Source organism: Callorhinus ursinus, unplaced genomic scaffold (assembly GCF_003265705.2).
Source record: "Callorhinus ursinus isolate GAN/ISIS: 27379988/994484 unplaced genomic scaffold, GSC_fseal_2.0 scaffold9, whole genome shotgun sequence".
NCBI lineage: Eukaryota > Metazoa > Chordata > Mammalia > Carnivora > Otariidae > Callorhinus > Callorhinus ursinus.
In genome coordinates this window covers 64,255,188-64,274,049 of record NW_027397071.1, presented here as the reverse complement: position 1 = coordinate 64,274,049, position 18,862 = coordinate 64,255,188, and the positions used below count along the sequence as shown (strand labels likewise).

The 18,862-nt window shown below is 56.6% G+C and overlaps 1 protein-coding gene across 2 annotated transcripts in view; it reads right to left on the bottom strand.

The window, feature by feature from the left end:
• TRABD2B (TraB domain containing 2B) overlaps nt 1-18,862 on the bottom strand; it is a 208,115-nt gene that overhangs the window by 17,763 nt on the left and 171,490 nt on the right. For both annotated transcript variants that reach the window (XM_025871871.2, XM_073896791.1), the window contains exon 4: nt 14,055-14,229. In XM_025871871.2, coding sequence (XP_025727656.1) covers nt 14,055-14,229 — 175 coding nt within the window. The remainder of the gene's footprint in view (nt 1-14,054; nt 14,230-18,862) is intronic.

Genomic DNA, 18,862 nt, shown 5'->3' with positions numbered 1-18,862 from the left:
AGGGCAGAGGATGGATTCATGGTTTCATTTGTTCACCTTCTATCCAACATTCAGGGACGACCCATTACACCCCAGGCCCCAGGGTGGCCCCGGAAGCCTCATGAGGTGTCAGATTCTGGGGAAGGGGAGAGCAGTTTGTGGTTGCAATGGCCGCAGGTGCAGCCGACAGAGGCGGTGGCTCAGAAGGGGTATAAAGCCGGAGCTGAACACCGCCGAGCTGGTCCCTGCTTGGGGCGGGGGGGGGGGGGGCGGTCTTCATCTCGCCCCAACCCCTTAATCATTCATCCAACACACACTTCTGCTGCACTTACTCCGAGGCCAGCCCTGGGCTGGTGGCTCAGAATACGGAGGGCCTCGGCCCCAGATGCTCCCAGAAATCGCTCTCCTTCAGCAAGACTCGGGCAGGAGGTCTGTGAACAGAGAAGGCTCTCCCGGCCTCTGGTTAGGAAGGGTCCTCAGGAGGCTAAGTGACTGTGGAGGCGGTCTCTGCTGGGAATCAGCACCCTGGCAAGCCCCTTGCCCTCCCTGGGCCTCGGTTTCCCCACCTGTTTGATGGGGGCAGAGTGGCAGTGGCCCCTTGTTGCCTCCTAGCCCGTGTGCCTGCCCTGCGGCCCCACTCACATGGGCAGCACGTTCCCCTCCGCTCCCCATTCAGCCCAGAACCTGGGGGGAAATCCCTGTGCCATTACTCTAATCGCCTGTGACAGGCGGTGACAGGTGGGAAGCCGGAAGGTCAGCACGCTGACAGCCCCAGGGAGGTCTGAGGAGAGCAGACAGTGGACAAGCTGGGCGGGAACGGAGAGGCTCCGGCACAGAGGGGGTGAGGCTGGGACTGCAGAGCGGGTGGACGGGGGGGGGGGGGGGGTGAGCCCGCCGCGCTCTGCCGCCCACCCTGCACACCTCTGGGCCGGCTTCTGCACTCTCGAGCTGGCCTGCCCCTGTCCCTGGAGTCCACCTTGGGATCACCGTGAAAGACCACTGGTCTGGGAACAAGAGACCTGGCTTCTAGTCCAGGACCCACCTCACTCACTCTGAGACCTCGGGCAAATCCATTATGCTCAAACGCCCAATGTCTCTGTGTACAAGGGAGGGATCCACGGGCTCCCCCGGCTCTCAGACTCTATGGGGAAGGTTTTGGTTTGACTCCAGACACCCTGATGAAAATGTATTTTCCCTCCCTTCTTCCCTCTCTTTACCGATTCAGTTCATTAATCTGACAAACACTGAGCGAATGGATATCTAGTGCTAGCCAGGGGTGAAGAGACAGGGGCCTGTTCCAGGCACTCGGTCTCAGAATCAAGGTCTTTTGATGGGGGCTAAGTACTGTGTGGAGGGAAGCACAACCTCAAGGCAGGGCAGACTTCCTGGAGGAGGCACTGATAGCTGAAGGGTGGGATAAGAATTAGCCAGGTGAGGATGAGAGTTGGGCACAGGGTGGGGGGGGTGTTCCAGACAAGGGGAACGGCGTGTATAAGGTTAGGAGACAAGTGAGGCTCATCCGGGAAGCTGACTGCAGGAGACACACAGACACGCAGGCATCAACAGTCCCTCCCAGGGCCCTGGCCTTCACCCAGTCCTGTTGAGGACGGAGACCAAGCTCCTGGAATGGCTATGAGTCTCCTGAGCAAGTGGCTTTCCTGCCCCCAGCCCCAGTCTTCCCGAGTGTCAAATGGGCATGCATCCCTTCGGGGGGCTGTAAGGTCCTGATGAGGCAGGACGAGTGACTGTCCTTTGGAGAAGCCCAGCGTGCACTCCTGGGTGACGTGCTAAGCCAGTCTTCGGCGGGACCCCAGAGCCGTGCCCACTCTTGCCCAACCCGCGAGTGTGACAGAGCTGGGACCGGGCCTGGGCACGGTGGCCTTTGGCACATGGGCTGCAGGAACTCGCTGCCAACAGTTCTTGGAACTGACTCCTGGCAGCAAAGGCAATTCCTTCCCTGCCTCCATGGAGACCCTTTAAAGGTGAGGGCCTCCAGGCCCAGCAGAGGTCTGCCCTGAGGATTTCAAGCACCAGCAGGGAGAGCAGGCTGCCTCAGGCTGCACAGGAGCAGCACAGAGTAGTTAATGAGCAGTGTGACCCGCTCCGAAAGGGACATTCCTGATGCTGGTGGAGGCGGTGTTTGGAAGGGCCCAAGCCTTACAGAGTTCCAGCTGGATCTCGAGCGCTGCCTGACAGCGTTTCGGCGTCCAGTCAGCACCCCATCCATGTCCTCAGCCTCAGTAGCTCCAGGCCCTCACGGTGCAGCTCAAGACCCTGAACAGAAGACTTCAGATACTTTGAGAAACTAGTTGGAAGCAATCAGCAATGAGTTTTTCAAATCCCATCTTTCCTTCTCTAAGCCACACCCACCTTTACTTCCTTCCCTGTGGGGCAGAGAGACCACCGTCTGCACCCCCCTGCCCTCCCCTTCCCCCGGCAAGAGGCAGCTCCCGCACGGCTCCAGGGAGTGCTCCCCCCCCCATGAACCCCCGGCCCAGGACGGCACAGACCAGCCATCCATTCCTGAGCCTGTGCTCCCAGCACGGCCCCGGCCCTGCCCTCTCTGGGCCTGGCTTCACAGGACCCCACGACACTTCTCTTCATAACCCTCTCACTGCCCCGCGTCCCCTACCATAGCGTCCTGCTCCCCCACAATCTGTGGACAAGTCATCCACCATGTGGTTTCAATGACCATACAGTGCAGACCACTCTGGAACGACTACTGCCCTAGCCCAGACCCGTTTGTCCGGCAGCCTACTGGGCATCTCCACCTGACAGCCCCCAGAGCCTAGAAAGCCAGCTTACCCTCCTCTCCCAGGATGTCTCTCAACTGAGCTCTGTTGTCCAAGTCACATGGGCCCTGTCTCGACCAATCAGTGACCGGAGTGCCCCTGATTTTTTTCCTCCTAACCGTGCTTGACCAGCGCAGGTCACCATCAGCTTCTGCCCGAGTCACTGCAGACACGGCCTTCCTTGTTAACTCTGCAGCTGGAATGATCTTCCCGCCCTCCCGAGATGCCCCTGTCAGAACTCGTTCCCAACAAGCCACTAGAGGGGAGACTGTGAATTTTTCGAGGGCAGGAGCCACGCCTGATTCATCCTTGGCCCCAGGGCTGAGCCCAAGTTTGGCCCACAACGGTGGCTTCGTGAATGTTTGTTGAATGAATGAATGACAAGACCTGTTGCTCCATATCCTTGTTGTGATCTCATCCTAGCCCCAGAAGACTTGAGCTCACAGATCCACTTCCCTTGTAGCCCCCGCCCAGCCTCCTGGGGATGCTCCGGCAGATCCCAGCAATCCCAGGAGCTTGGGCCTTGCACCAGCCCAAGTCAGGGCCCCGTGCCCGCTGTCCCCAGGGGCTGGCAGACAGGGCCTAGGCTTGCCTCCAAGGTCACAAATTCCGAAAAAGTCACCACGCCCATCCTGGAACCTGCAGGGAAGGTGTGGCAAGTTTCCAAAGGGGCCCTACAGTGTTGGGGCTTGCCCAGGCTCCTGGGGTCTCCTGGCCACCGCTCAGCCATTCCTTCCAGCACTGACAGCTGTTTCTGGCCTGCTCTCCGCAGGGAGGCACGTTCCCTTTCATCTGCTGAGGCTACATGGACGAGGAAAGGAGGAAAGAGAGGGAGGACAGTGAGGGGTGGGGCGCGCAGAGCCACAGGGACAGAGTAGGGGAGAGGAGACAACAGAGGGGCCGGGAGAGAAGAGAGACTCTCCCAGGGAGAGACCGGGAGAAGGAGAGAGCGCCAGGACACAAGGAAACAGAGAGAAGACAGACAGATGAGAGGGGGAGAGAGGGGCTGGGAGACAGGCTTTCAGAGACTCAGAGAGAGCGGGAGGGAGAGAGGGAAAAGGAGAGACACTGAAACAGAAAGCAAAGAGATAGAAAAAGAAAAAGACAAAAACAGGGCAGAGATACCAAGAGACAGAGATAGAGAGGGAAGAAGAAAAGAGAAAAAGAACCCAGAAAAGAAAACATGGGGCATGGTGGTAGATATCACGGAAGGCTTCCTGGAGGAGGGACCCACGTAGCCAGGACTCCCAGGACGGGTGGGATGGAGGAAACATATGTGGTGGCGGGCAGGCAGAGGACTGTAGGTCTGTAAAACGGTGGGGCTGGTTTGGTGATTGCCTCCCGGACCCCACAAGCCACAGTACCATTAAAGGACATTCATATACAAACAGGGGAAGTGTCCTGCTCCCAGTGGGCACAGCCCCATGATGTGTTAGTGCAGAGGAAAGGCCCCTCTTCTTCCAGGTATAAGCAGGCCAGGGCATCAGACTCAGCAAACGGAGCCCAGGCTGGATCTAGCCTCTACCCATGAGCCGGCCCGGCCAGCCTGGCAGCCCCCATTTACCCTCCCGACATGGAAAGGCAGGGTAAGGCGGAGCAAAGAACGCTGTTGTGGGGTTAGGACAGAAAACCTCGCTCAACGGCCACACGGCTCTGTGACAGTGTCCTTACGCTCTCTGTGCCTCCGTTGTCCTCCACGGTCTCACGGGTCTCCCCACCTCTATGATGCCGTCACTGGATAACACGAACACAAACTCCTACTCAGTGAATCTCCTGGGTACACTGCGCTTCTCAAATGTCCTTTCACTTCAGCCTTGTGGCAGCCTTTTGAGGCACCTCAGAGAGAGGAAAGGACTTGCCCTAAATCACACAGCTGGTAAAAGGCCAAGCTCCGACTTCTATCCAGCCATGTCCTAGTTCACTGCATGCTCTAGTACATTCGCTCTGAAGTCTTAGCATCTGTGAGGGATCCTGTGTTCACATTTGGGGGGCAGGGAATTGTCAGCAATGTGTGTGCTTCCAGGGTTCACCAGATCAGAGAGAAAAGTGTTGTGAGTCCTCAGCGAGAAGAATACGCCAATTAACAGGGTAATTTCAAGATAGTGTTGGGGGGCCGGGCAGAGGGGAGAACCAGATGTTCCCACAAAGGCTCCAAAGTAACAGAGGCTCCCCTCGGCCAGCACACATGTTTTCTCTCCAGTGAGCCCGCTGGGTTTCCAGTTTTCTCCTCCTGGAAGAGGGTCCCAAGCTCATATTTATGTTCTGTATGAAATTAACGCAAGGGAAACTTTCAAATGCTAATCTAGCTGCCAGGATTAGCCAGCCGGATGCCAAGCGACAGAGGTGTTTGTTTTCCTGAGGAAGTGTGACGGGAGGGCTGGATGGGGGGACCTGGGGATGGACGGACAACTGGGGGTACCACGGGGCTTCGGATCTCCCAAGGACGGTCTACCTGGGAAATTGGCAGAGTTGGGTTTCCTTTCCCCTGTTGCCCCAGCCAGCCAGGGCAGGGTGCATTTTTAGTTCAGGAAGGACGGAGAGGACGTCTCCCCTGCACCCAGTCCTGTGCTGGAGCTGAGACACATGGCCCCCACCCCAGAGGAGATCACAGTCCGGGGCGGGGTGGGGGGGACATGCACGAAAACCTTTACACAGCATCGAGAGCCCTGCAGTGAGGGAGGGCCTCCAGGGGCTGTGGAGTTAAAAGGAAGGGCTTTCACGAGGGAGGACTGAGCACTTGCAGGGGCACAAAGAGAAGAGGGGTCCACCACCGTGGTTCCAGGTTGTTGGAATATGGAGTGGAAGGGGAGGCGGGCCATGGTGAGGGTCAGGGCAGTGGGACAAGCTGTGGGATTCTGACTCATGGCAGGACAAGACGAAGAGGGCAGGTTCCAGCTGGGCCCAAAGAACACCCTCCCAGGCAACTGTCCGGCTCTGTAAGGGAGTGAGGGCTCCCTCCCTGGAGGTGTGTAATCAGAGAGTCACTGAATGCTTGTCAGGCCTGCGCAGAGGGGAGTCAGACACCCTCCAGGGAGCTGGGCATGTCCAGGTGGAACCCGATTCTGCCCCCTTTACCATCTGCTCCTCTCTGGAGCCTGCCAGAACCCAGGATGTCAGAAACAAAGAGCCCTGAGCCTTGGGCTGGTCAGCTCAGCTCTGCTGTTAGATAATGGGAGGGTAGATACAGATACCAAGAAAAGCCACCCCACCTCCCATTGCTCCAGAACTCAGACGGAACTGGACGCTTGGAGTCATAGTGTCACTTGACCTCACTGCGATGCTTCCGAAGCCGGTAGAACTGGCCCAGCGTCACGCAGAGGGGAGGCGCAGAACTGGGGTTTGCTTGAGCCTGTTCATGGCTTAGAGTGCATCTGTTTAAAGGGCACTTCATGGGGGCAGCTGCTGAGGCGGGGGCTCCCTGGGCACAGGGCAGCCTCCCTCTAGGGCTGGAGCTGCTGCTGGGCCTCTGACCCCTGCCTGACCGTTGCCCAGTTTGGGGGTCCTGTTCAGACCTCCCCCAGTTGTGTCTTTCCTCTTAGAAGCAAGCCCCCCATCCCCCACCAGGCCCATTCCTCCACGCCAATCCTCTTGGTTCTTCTAAAATCCCCAGGGTTTGAGCCTTTTTATTCTCTTTGGACATAGATTGTCTTTCAGTTAATACTGTTCAGAGGTGAGGAAGTCTCCTCCATGCACCCCACCCTATCAGTGAGGACATAAGCCCTGGGGGTTTCAGCAGTGTCTCCTCCATAAGCCTCTCCTGGGACCTCCTACATGTCAGGCATGTGCCAGGCCCTGGGGACCCTGAGATGGGTCAGACATGGCAGCCTTTCCTCCTGAGGCCCGACACCACTCTAGACCCAAGTGATCACTGTGCAGAGGGGTTCGAGGTCACAGTGAGGCTCTGGGGGAGAGCCCCAGAGACAGAGCCTGTGGTGGGCTCTGTGGCTGCAGGGCGTGGCACCCAGCCAGGGGCTCACTGTGGCCAAGGTAATTGCTCCACGACATCCAGAGGCTCCTCTCCTGGAATTATAGCACCTGGGACCGGGAAAGCTTCCTGTTGGCCAATCTGCTCCTGAGCCTCACTGGCACTTGGAGTTGAGCAGACTCTGGGGTCTCCGTGCCATGACCTATCTGGGTCCTCAGAGGCCACAGAGCACCTCTGCCTCCCCCCACCCCCTCTGCCCCGGGTGGCCCTGCTCTCTCCTGGGTTGGGGGAGTACTGTCCTCGGGGAACTGTGGGCTCTGACAGGTGAGGACTCAGAAGTATTAATAACACCAAGAGCTCACATTTATCCAGTGACAGTGCTGCCCCAGGCACCGAGCAGTCCAAGGACCAGCCCCCTAACTGGGGGGAAATTTGATGTCAGAGAAGTGAAGCACCTGGTCTGCTCAGGCTACTTCCTCTAAGGAGAAGCGCTAGGTTTCTAACTCAGGCAGTCTAGCTCCAAAGCCCATGCTCTTAATCGAGGCCATTTTCTTCTCCTGCCTTCCCTACGCGGCCCAGCAAGAGTGCCGAGCCCATGGCCGATGTTCCGTAAGTCCCGGCTCACTGACAGATCCAGCCTGGGATATGGGTCCTCCGTTCTTTCCTCTCCCCCATCCCAGAGGGCAGGGTTGGCTCCAGGGAGGGACAAGCTAGCAGATGGGATGTTCCTCTGGGCTGAAACAGGAAGGGCGACTCTGGCCAAGGATCACAGCCTGGAGCAGGCGTGCCAGCAGCCAGATGTGAGCATGGTGGGGAGTAGGCTCCTTTGAAGCTCCGTTGGAAATTCTGAAACACTTCCGGATGCTGTGGCCTCATGTTCCAGCATGGGGAGTATGGCAGGCCATGGGCGTTCCCCTGGGAGAGGAGAAAGCGGCTGGGTGTGTGCTCCCTGTTAGCTGCACTCCTTATTTCTAAGGTGAAAGAGGCCCTACACGGGACATGGCTGTTCTTCTATGTTCAGCCATGAGCTCTGTTCCTGAGGCTGCCGAGTGGAGAACTCCGGCGGGAGGGAGGCAGGTGTGGTATTGTCCCGAGGACTGTGGGATGATGAGGAACCAAAGGCAGTTGGACCAGCACCGGGAAAATTTTAACTGGTTCTTACCTCCTCCAGGAAGCCTTCTCTGATTTACCTTCCCTCCTAGACTGGGAGATGACAAAGGGGCTCGGCACAAGCAGGGCTGTGATAAGGAAATCCTGCATGGCTGTGGGAACCTAGAGAGGAGGTCGTGGAAAGCCCAGGCAGAAGAGGAAAAGGGCACCATCAGCAGAACAGAGGCCCAAGCAGCAGCTGGATCTTTTTTTGAGGGGGGGGGTGGTACTGAGCAGTCCAAGGATCAGCCTATCAGCGTGACCATCATTTCACTCCAGTTCTGTGTCTCTCACTTCCCATCTGCACCTCGATTTACCCATCGGCCTAATGGAATAATAAATACCATCCTGTTTCCCTCCAAGAGGAATTGAGGACATAAAGGTCATATGAATGTCCTTCAAGCAGAATGGTGCCACTTACAGGGAGCTGTGGCCACTGTTATTAATAAGAAAGATGTTACTGGTGTTTGGGACACTGGGCTTCTATCCCTTCTCTCGAGCCGGGGCCTTCACCACCAATCGGCTTCTGTGTCCCGGGCCCCGGCGTGCTGCTGGAGTGAGGCCTGTGGCACTTGGGCTGGGGCAAGAAAGAGTCCCAGCACGCTGTCCCTGCTGCTCACACTGCCCGCCTGAGAATGCTTTCTGCCTGGACTTCTGCTTCTCATGGGGCAGGCGGCCATAGCCCTACAGAGAGGGGTCTCCAGGGGCTGGAAGCTCTTAGCTCCAAAACCCTCCCATGAATCCCAGAGTGACGGAAGCAAACTATACTAGAAGGTGAGAAGGCTGGGAGGATAGGGTGGTGGGGGTTAGAGCCACCCCGCCCGAGATAGACAGGGTCAAAGGGCTTTGGAAGGCCAGAAAGTAGAAGCATATTCAGATTATAGCACTTTAGGGGTCTGGAATGTACGGTAACCACTGGCTCTAGAGTTTGAAAAGAGTGGGCCCTAGTGCTTATCTGGTCCACCTTTGAGTCTGGTTTGTATCTCAACCCAGCTCCTCCAGCTTCTACATTACTTAGTCCATTCCAGATTCTGGAATAGCTGATAAATCAACACATCTCAAGGAGGCCCAGTTCCCTGGAGCTAGGGACAAAACTGTAATTTTCTTTTAGTGCCTGGGACTGAGACCTCTCTATCCCTCGGGGGCCTGAGGCCTAGGAGATACTGTGTGACTAAATGGAATGAACTTGATTCTGGGCGATTGGGTCTAGTATGCCTTTGTAGAACATCTCCTAGGCGTTGGCGATTTTGAGAAGCTATGGGTCCTGCCCTGGGGTAGCACCCACACAGTGGGATGCTCAGTGAGCAGTGGGTGCTAGCATCAAGTCAGGAGAAGGCCCAGGGGACAGCATTTACATTTATACCCTAGCTGTTCAGTGTTGCTGTAGAAAATTTTGCAGCCTGTGACTGGAGCCCCTCACAGGTTCGTGGGCTCTCATTGCCAGTCAGGGGTCTGTGCTGCTAGCGGTCAGAGCAGAGAGGTGGCAGACATGTGCCCTCCTCTGGAGCCACGGTAGGCATCCCTAATCAACTGGAACCTCTTCTCTGCTGAGCCCCGATGTGGTTTTGTCACCCCTCACACCACCAGGCTCCAGGCAGCCACTACCCACCAATCACAGTTGGCCCATGAGATGAGACCTGTCTAACTTGCTGTCCATGCCAGTTCTTATAGCCAGTCTCGCTTGCATTTAGGCCAAATGGTCTCTCTTTAAACCAAGAACGCTCCACTTGCCTCCTCTTTTGCCGCAGATGACTTTACCCTCCCTAGAGAGGAGCTCTGATTAGAAAGCCACCAGGTGACTTTTCCACTAGCAAATCACCCCTCTGCTGGCCTTCTCCCTCCTTCAATTACAGGTGAAGAAGTGCCCTTCTCTACCCACGGCCAGACCCTCGACCTGAGCTCTGGTTACCCCCCCCACCCCCCACCGCTTCCTTCCTTTTCAGAAGCCTGGGCTAGTAATTTTCCCCACTGAGCAGCCTCACCCCTCCTAAGACATTCTTTCCATCATGTTTCAGGCGTGCTCAATTCTGTCCCGCCGTAAGAAAAGCGGGGTGGGTAGGGGGAACGATATAGTTACCAGCTTTTACTTTGGCCAAGTAAGGGCTCTGAAAGCTCCCTTTGCCTTATATCACCATTTTTTTTTTTTTTGTTTATTTGTTTTAAAGCAAAAGATGTTTAACTTCGAACATGGTAGAAAGGAGATAATTTCAGAATATTAGATAAGCCTGTAAATTGAATAAATTTAGTTAATAAAAACTCACCACCTAGTACCTATTTTTCTAAGTTATTTGTAAGAGCAGAAGAAACCCAAGAAATCCAAGAACCTGCACGAGATCTGTGGGGGCCCTGCAGGATCAGCTTGTCCTTGAGCCTGATAGTCGAGAATCAGGTCTTCCCTCCCCTTGGGCTGGCACTCCTCCCCATGACAGTGGCCTAGGTCATTCCAGAACATCTGGGTTTGCACACTGGCCACAGCCACCTCCTGGAGAGGCAGGGCTTCCGTCTGGGCCCCTAGATGTCACCCAGGCCAGCTCAGAATTGTCACACACAGTCACACACCAGTTGCCACTGAATAAGCTCCACAAGAGGTCAAATAGTGTCTCGCCGCAGAAACATCACTGACACCAAGGAGACTACTCTTCTGTGGGATGTGCCAGATAAAAGGATACCCTTCCCACAGAACCATCCACAGTTCTGGAATTCTAGAGCAAGGGCACCACGTATGGAGGAAACGCTTGGGACTGGGACTCTAGAAGCCAGGGTTCAAGTTGAAGGTCTGCCTGCGTGGCCTTGAGGAAGCCATTCTTCCTCTCTGGGACTTAGCTTTCATCTGCAGAATGAGTATAATAAAGCCCATCTCATGGTGTTACTGTGAAGATCAAAGGTAATATAATCTCAGAGCCTGGAGTGGTGGCTGGCACACAGTAGGAGTTTTTATTATAAAGATCCCTCCACTGCAGTAGAGAATTTCAACCCTGTGATATAAAATGTCCATATTTAGCACAATCTGACAAGGCAGGTATATTATCCCTGTTTTGCAGATGAGAGACTGAGGCCCATAGAGGTGACATGGCTTTCCTGGTGTCTCTAAGCTGACAGTGGTAGAACCCCACTTTACACCCAAGCATCCTGACACCAAACCTCTTACTCTTTGTACCGAATGTCTCCATAGAGCAGAAGGGAGAAGGGGTGGCCGATTGCCCCTCGGCAATGGAGACCCCAGTCTGTGCCCGGGGCCTCCCAGAAAGGGATGCTGGAGCAGAGGTAGGCCGAGGAAGGCCTGAGATGGGACTGCAGAGGCACCCAGACAGCGGCGTATAGAGTGGACTGGTGTGTCTGCAGGCCGTCTGCAGGTTGCATGCTGCCCAAGGGTGCTTGTGTCCGCCTTGCACATCAATCTTCAGCCTGCCATAGGATGTGGGGCTCGGGCGTTACTTGGCCATAAGAAGGCAGTGAGGTGGCCGTGGACTTCTCTCGCTACAGATCGTGTGTGGACATGTTCCACACCAAAACAGGTCTGTGCAGCGGGCTCCCTGATGGCACATAAGAACAGAGCCCCTGGATCATAGCTCCTGGGCACAGGGCTCCAGCCCTGGCTCTCTCCCTGACTTGCCATGAGCTTCACCCAGATCTTGGCCTATTGGGCCCTCAGTCTGTCCGGGGCTCTGATGAGGCGGGCAGGCTTGAGCTTAGAGGCTGCAGCCAGCTTTGAAATTCTCAGAACATTGTTTCAGGAGGGGCTGAGCCTCCAGCGGCAGCTTCCAGCAAGATCTGCACGTGGCTCTGGGCTTATTATTGGACAGCAGGCCTCTGAGAGCCAAGGTGGGGCTCGAGTTGCCCTGACTGTACCACTGTCATGTCCACCAGGCCCAACTAGACCAGGAGGGGAGGAGCCCGTCAACATGCGTTGGTTCATGTGTGCATGCCTTCACTCATTCATTCTTTCATACACTCATCAAGCTTGAAACCTGTTACACGCTACTAAAAACACAGATGGCCACGTGGTGCAGGCCCTCCGGGAGCTCAAGGCGGGGGTGGGGGCCAGAGCCAGTGGCAACCAGCGGCTCTGCTGTGGTGGGGGCGGGGAGGGCAGGCTGGAGGCGGGGAGGCTGAGCTGGAGCCCGGAGGCTGGAGCTGATGGAGGCTTGGCCTGGGACGGTGGCGATGGGGATGGACAGAGTAGACGGATGTGAGTCTTTCCGGCAGTCTGTCAACAGGACCAACCAGGGACCTGCTGGGTTGCAGAGATGGGGAGGAAACTGGAGATGGGCGTGGTGCTTGCGTGCTGGTCGAGTGCCTGAGTGGGCATTTGTGTCTCCACGGACTTGGGTTTCAGGAGAAGCAGGCCAGTGCCCAGGGCCGCCCGCACTGCTGTGAAGTTCATCTCCAGGCTCCCTCATTCCCTCACCCACAGGAAAGAGCTAGGCTCAGACCCTGGGTGGCTCTGGTCTCGGGCCCTGGGACCACTGGGGCAGGCGGCCCTCCCACTCAGGGGGGCCATGTGGAATGCTGGAGCTCTTACTGGCCTCCCTCAGGGATCACGCTCACCGGGAGGCTGGCTCCGCTCAGAATGGCTCCCCTTTTGTAGTCAGTGGGGGACCATTCCGGAGCAGGAGCACTGCCTAGATGCCCACGGAGGGAGGAGTAGGGAGGCAGCTGGATGGTGAGAGGGTGTGTTGGGGAGCACTTCTACCCCTCACCGTCCCCAAAGCTGTCCTGACTCATGCCAGGTCCCTAGTAGGTATCCTGCACCTGGAGGGTAGCCTTGCCCTCTCCACGTGGTTGGTCAAGGTCCTGCTCCTGCTGGCTTCTCCAGATACCCCAATGGGAATCCCTCTTTTCTCTGAAAACTGTTGGAATAGCTCCTGGAGCCACCAGCGGCCCCTGTGCTTTCTGAATCCTTCTGTTCAGATGCGTGAACTCAGGCTGTCAGAGGGGAAGGGGTCGGCCACAGGCCACCACAGGCCATGGTCGTGCTCCAACGCAAGCCGGGACTCGTTCTGTCCAGCTGCAGGGGTGGCTCACAGGCGCTGTCCCACCAGCCGCCCCCACGCTGAGGGCCACAGAGGCGGGAAGACAGGCACAGTCAGAGGACCCTGGCCCTCCCCTTGACGTGTATGGGGTTGAATGGCGGGGCGGGGGAGGCAGACCTCCCACAGCAGACACACCCCACTGCAGAATCAGGACTGGCCCGGGCTACAGGGACCTGAGTGGGCAGGTGGTGCGCAGGCCAGGGGCCATGGAAGGAGGGCGGAGAGGCAGTGGCCGTGAGTGCTCCCACCCCCCCCCAGGGGTGGTCCCTCTCCCTTCATTGTCATGCCTCAGGGGGTGGACTGAGCCCACATGAGCAAGACATACATTTCTATTCTGTGGCTCTGGAGCCAGAGCTGGCTGATAAAGGAGGCAAATGCCATCCCCTGGTCCCATCATCACGGGAGACAGCCACAGGGAAAGGAAGGAGTGAGGGGGAAGAGGGAAGAGGAGACGGGGGTGGGGTGGGGGCAGCAAGCCTTGCACCTGGACATCCGGACTTCCCTTTGCCCAGAGAGGCCAGAGCCCCCCAGGAGAAGCATTAAGCTCATGGCCCACGGTGGGATGACAAAGCGTGTATTAACCGTCCTGATGCTTGGGATGACAGTGAAGCTAGCTGCCATTCTGAGTTCCTGCTATTAGGTTATTGAAGTGTTACTGCTAATCTTTATAACTCTTCCACACGATAGAGATTTTCAATTCATCAGCTAGTCATTGCTGTCACTGTCCATTCATAGAAGAGGGGCCTGCGCCCTTGATGGTACCGTGCCAAGGTCACACAGCCCAGAGGGGGCTGGACCGGGCCGTGGGGTGCTGGAGCCCGCCTCTCCCCACCAGGCCCCGTGGCGCTCCTACGCTTGGCCCTGGCTCTTCTGGGTGGGCTCGAGGCTGGGCTGGCCGTGGGAGCCAGCTTCTGTTCTGGGCTCTCAGCACGGCCTCCTGGGGCATGAAGGGGCCCTAGAAGCTGTCCTGGCCCTGGCAGGGTCACCCCTCTTGCCCATGGGGCCTATTACGGAAGAACCCCTGGCGAGAAACAAGAGAAGTGTGGGGCGTGGCTTCTCCTGCTCCATTCCGGACCTCCACGTTTTCCTTTAGGAAGGGGAGGTCAGGAGAGGGTCTAACAAATCTCCCAGCCCTTAAAGATTCTGCAAATAATCCCTTCCCCACTCCGGCCCAACCTGCTCCGAAGGCAAAGAAGCAGATCTTGTCTTCGTTCTCCTGCAGAAGAGCCATGACCCTCTTCCCCATCCGCTCATTCCTCTTGTAGATGAGCTCGTGGCGGAAGTAGCTATCGATCTCCTGTGCTGTCACCTGCTCGTGCGGCGGGAGGGTGGTGTTGATGAAGCTGGGCAGCTGCAAAGGCAAGACAGAGGTGCCCTCAGTGCTCCCAGGGCACGGGGGGCTTTAGGCAAAGACACCAAGCCCAGCGGAGTGGGCCACTTACCTTTCTTAAATGGCCCGTGGAGTGGGCTATATCGTTTGTCTGGGTTTTTCATCAATTCCAAAAACGCTTTGAGAGGAGTGTGGTTATCCCAGTTTTACAAATGAAGAAAGCAAGAGTGGAAAGATCCAGAGACGTGTGCAAAGTCTCACAGCTGGTGGGGTGGCAACACAAGGAGGTATGGCTCCTGTGTCTCTGCCTTGTCGACCCTCTGCTTCCAGAACGCAGAGGGCCTGGGAGGCAGGACGGCTCTCGGCTCCTTTACTGTCCTTCCTGCAGCACCCAGCCCAGTGTGCAAGGAACTCGGGTCAGCAGGCGGGTGTGGAGGGTCAGCTGAGCTGCCTGGTGTAGGAGGAAGGCCACAGAGTACAGGATCAGGCTGACCTGGATTCAGGCCTCTTTCTGATGCTGTGTGACTTTGCCCAAGTTACTTAACTTTTCTCAGCTCGTTTCCTCATGTGTAAGATGGGGATTAGGTGAGATGGTGGGCGCTGTCACGGGCTGCGTTCAGCCCAGCCCACCCTACAGAGAAGACAGGAGAGGTCACAGCCTCCAGTTTGCCCACGGCCTGAGCCCTGGCTGGCTGCCACCATCTCCCCATTCCCAGGTCCACTACTTCCCAGGGCAGAACCAAACCCCTCCAGCCCTTCTTAAAAACGTCAACTGCAGGACCACAGCTGCCTCCCATAATGATGGTTCATTCCACAACCTGGCTTGGAACTTTCCACATTTCTCAGCTCTGGGCCCATTGTCCACACCCAGGTCTGTGGCCGGGGGCAAGTGTCTCTGACATGTTATTGAACTAGGCAGAGAGCTCTTTGAGTCCAGGGACAGAGCCCTTGTCATTCCTGGGCCCCCAGTGCCTGACACACAGTAGGTGCCCGGAAAGGTTTCTGGAACCTTAAACATAAAATCGCACTGTCCCCCCTCATTGCATTTCCTCTTCCTGGGTTCCTCCATACCCAGCATTTTGTCTTTCCGGCCTGGATGTCAGGTCCAGGTGTCCCAGCACCGTGGCCTCCAAGGGTGGGCGGGGCCTGAGAAGAAGCCACGAGCCACGGAGGAGATGGGGGCCTGAGTCAGAACATCCTCTCTATTTCCCCATAACCGCTCACTGTCATTCCACCTTCCAAGCTCTTGTGCACAGGATGTCTTCCATCTGGAGTCTCCTCTTCCCCTTCTCTCTTCATCAACTCAGGCTAATGCACAGAACACGAGGCCTCACTGACTGATGGGCTAGCTAGGTGGAGAGTTGGCATGAGGAGACTGAAGTCCTGCAGGGCTTAGCCCCCAAGGGTCATGGGGCCCAGCCACATGGCTTTTAGAGCCACTGACAAGTTGTCAACACTCTTTCTGAGGAAAATGGAGACGTCAGCAGAGGCTGAGCCTTCAAGGATTTGGACAGGGCCAGGACATCTGTCTCTGATATCTACTGGCCAAGCACCAGGGTGCTCCCCAGAGTGGGAGGGGAGGGGCTTCTCTGCCATAAAGGCCTGATTCACTGTTCTGGGATGACAAGGCAATGATATGACTGATAAAACCTAAACTTACTCAGTGCACAACCTGCGTAGCTGTACGCAGCAGCCCTGCCAGAGGCCCAATCAGAGATTGGTGCCCAACCAGAGTCGGTGTTTGGCGAATGGATAAACAAAGGAATGGAGCTCTTACCCCTCCCACCAATGATGGAAGGGATGATTGGCAGACCTGACAAAGCAGGACACGTTTGGACATGATACAGCTCCAGGAAGGGCTTCTGAATGGGGGAGGAGTTGTGGCTCAAAAGGGTTATTTCTGGAGGCATGGCCCTCTCTGTTCCTCAGGTATGGCAGAGAATGTGGGAGGATGTTGTACCAAGAAATAAACATTTGTTCCATCAGTGAATGAATGCATGAAGGAATGAGCTGAGAGGCAACAGGTGGCTATGAAGGCAGGTCCTGGCTTCAGACAGCCAGGGTAACTTGGGATGGAATCCTTCTTTTGCCACTTACCAGTTGGGTTGCCTCTCTCTAACTGGCAAGTTATTTGTGCTATTTGAGACTCCGTGTCCAAATTGGTAACATGGGAGTAATATATGTTGTTGTAGGAATTAAATAAGATCAGTTTTGGAAAGTGCTTATTAGCACAGTGCAGAGCACAAAGAAAGTCTTGACTAAATGTCAGCCCTGTACAACTAGCCTGGGGGATGGAGCTGGCTTCATCATTTTCCCCTACAATGGCAGAGGCTACAGTGAAGGGTGACCTTGAGCAGGGGGTAGAGACAGAGATGACAAATAGAAGCCCTCAGAACCACCAGAGAGCCATGAAGGAAGCATCCTGTTTTCCTTCCCTTCTGCCAAGGGTCCTGGCAGAGGCTCTTCCTCACCATGAATGTGCATTTGTGGAAAGATGAATCTCGATTCATTCCTTAGGGAGCTAAAAAAATTTAACAAGGACAAAACCCAGAAAGTTCAATGTCAAAGCCACGAAGCAGTTTGGCTAGCCACTGGGGTTTCTGGGACTGCCCGGCAGCTGGCTGACATTCTCTGCGTGTTTCATGCTGATGGGCCCTGGCTCCATGCCAAGGATGGGACTTGGGTTTGGGCCCAGGCTGGGATGGAAACAAATTAATGATGTCATTAGACTTGTCAGGAGCCTTAAATCTCCCACAACAAGTTTAAGTGCAGGATGCACCATAGAATTTGAAAGAGGACATGTCAGGTCCCTGGGGTCCTAGAGCCATGAGTCCGAGGTACGACGATGAGATAGATGGGCCAGGCGAGGCTAGGGTGGGGCCGCGGGGGGTGACCTCAGTGTAGGCTCCCCTGGCCCACAGCCAGGACAGGGTCAGATCTGGTGGTCAAATGCTCGGGTCTACTGCCGTCCCTGACCTCGGTGGCCTCATCCCTTCTCTTCAGCCCATCCATCCAACAGACAACTTCTACAAACTTCCATGAGTGTAGCCCTGTGTCAGGCGAGGGGTCACAGAGCACCCTCACACTGGGTCTGCTGCCCTGGATGAGGCTCACAGCCCAGTGAGGGAGTCACTGTGGGGTCCATGCTTTGACCCCACCAAGGGCGTGTGGAGGAGGTACCTCACAGATAACCGTGTGTTCTGCTTTGTCCAGGATGGTCCAGTTTCATGGCTACGGTAGACTGCCCCATGCCCGTTAATTTTTCTGACCCTTAATTATATTTGACCTTTCACTTTCCAAAGTGTCTGGGGACAGATGATAAGCATATGGCTGCTCTCCACCTAACACAGGCTGAAGGGCTCAGACAACGCTTCCTTTGGGTCACCCTGTGATCGTGGGGCATTGATGGTGCAAGTGACCCGGGAGCTTTGGGAGGTTGGGGCATGAGCCATTTCTGAAGGTGAAATGGCGGGGTAGGAAGGCGAGAGAGATCAAGACAGAGGTGCAGCCAGCCCCTGTCCCCCATCCTGGCCCCTGCACCTGTCAACCCCAGCCTCTAGAGGCCACTGCATCATCCTCTGCTGTGGCCAGAGACATCTTTCTGACCACATCCCTCTCCCGCTTGAACTCCAGGGCTTCTGCCCCTCAGCAGACATTTTCACCCCCACCCCCTATGATCTGCCCCCTGCTCTGCAGATCATTCCTCAGGACCATCCACATCCCCCTCCCCCCCTCAACCAGGCAGCCAGCCCCTCCCTTCGGCCCTGCCCGGTAGACTCCTTTCTCAGGCCTAGTTCCACCACCATTTCCTCCCTGCCTACGGGCGGTGACTGTACCCCTACAGGCTGTGTGTTCTCAGCTCCCCACAGCTTTCGAGGCCTCTCGCTACAGAGGCAGCCCCATGTCACCTGGACCCTTTCTCCATCAGCGCATGGCCCTGGATTTAGCCTTGCTACCCCGACTCTAGGCTTTTCCGTGTCTCGGGGCAGGGCTGCCTAGTTCCTCCCTTGGGGGCTAGACTCTGCCTGTGTACCCAGGGGGTCCAGGGGAGTGCCGCCCAGTTTGCTGTCCTAACTGGGTGCACCGATCCAACTACACCCTCTGTCCCGCTTCAAGGACGGGCACCGCCAGGGGACCCCCAGTGCAGTTCACCTGCCAGAGACAAATCAGTGGATCTGGACACAGGTTCGAAGTAAATCTGAGCTTGCTATTGCCTGAGGTCACCCCCCCCTCCCTCTCACAGCTCCGTGCCAGCCGCGGCCGCAGCAGGGCCCTGTCCACCCCTGCCCCCAGCCCAGCTACTGCGCGCCCAGGCTGCCCTGAGTGCTGACCAGGTTCCTGCAGCCACAGAGCTCACCAGGCTCTCTCCAGGCGGATGACACAGGGTGGGCTCCGGCACAGAAGCTCTCAGACCTACAGATTGGAATCGGGGCTCTCAGAGTCCTGAGCCTCCTCTGCAGGGTCTCTGGATCCTTCCTTTCATGGCCTCCACTGCCCGGAGCACAACACACCCTCACCTTCGCTCCCCGGACAGCTGTTCCCCGACACACGCTCTGCGGCCCTGCCCTGGGCCTGGGGACGGAGGGAGGCATGGCACACTCTTGCCTCAGGGAGTTCTGGCTCTAGACGGTGGCACGCGCACACAGAACCTCTC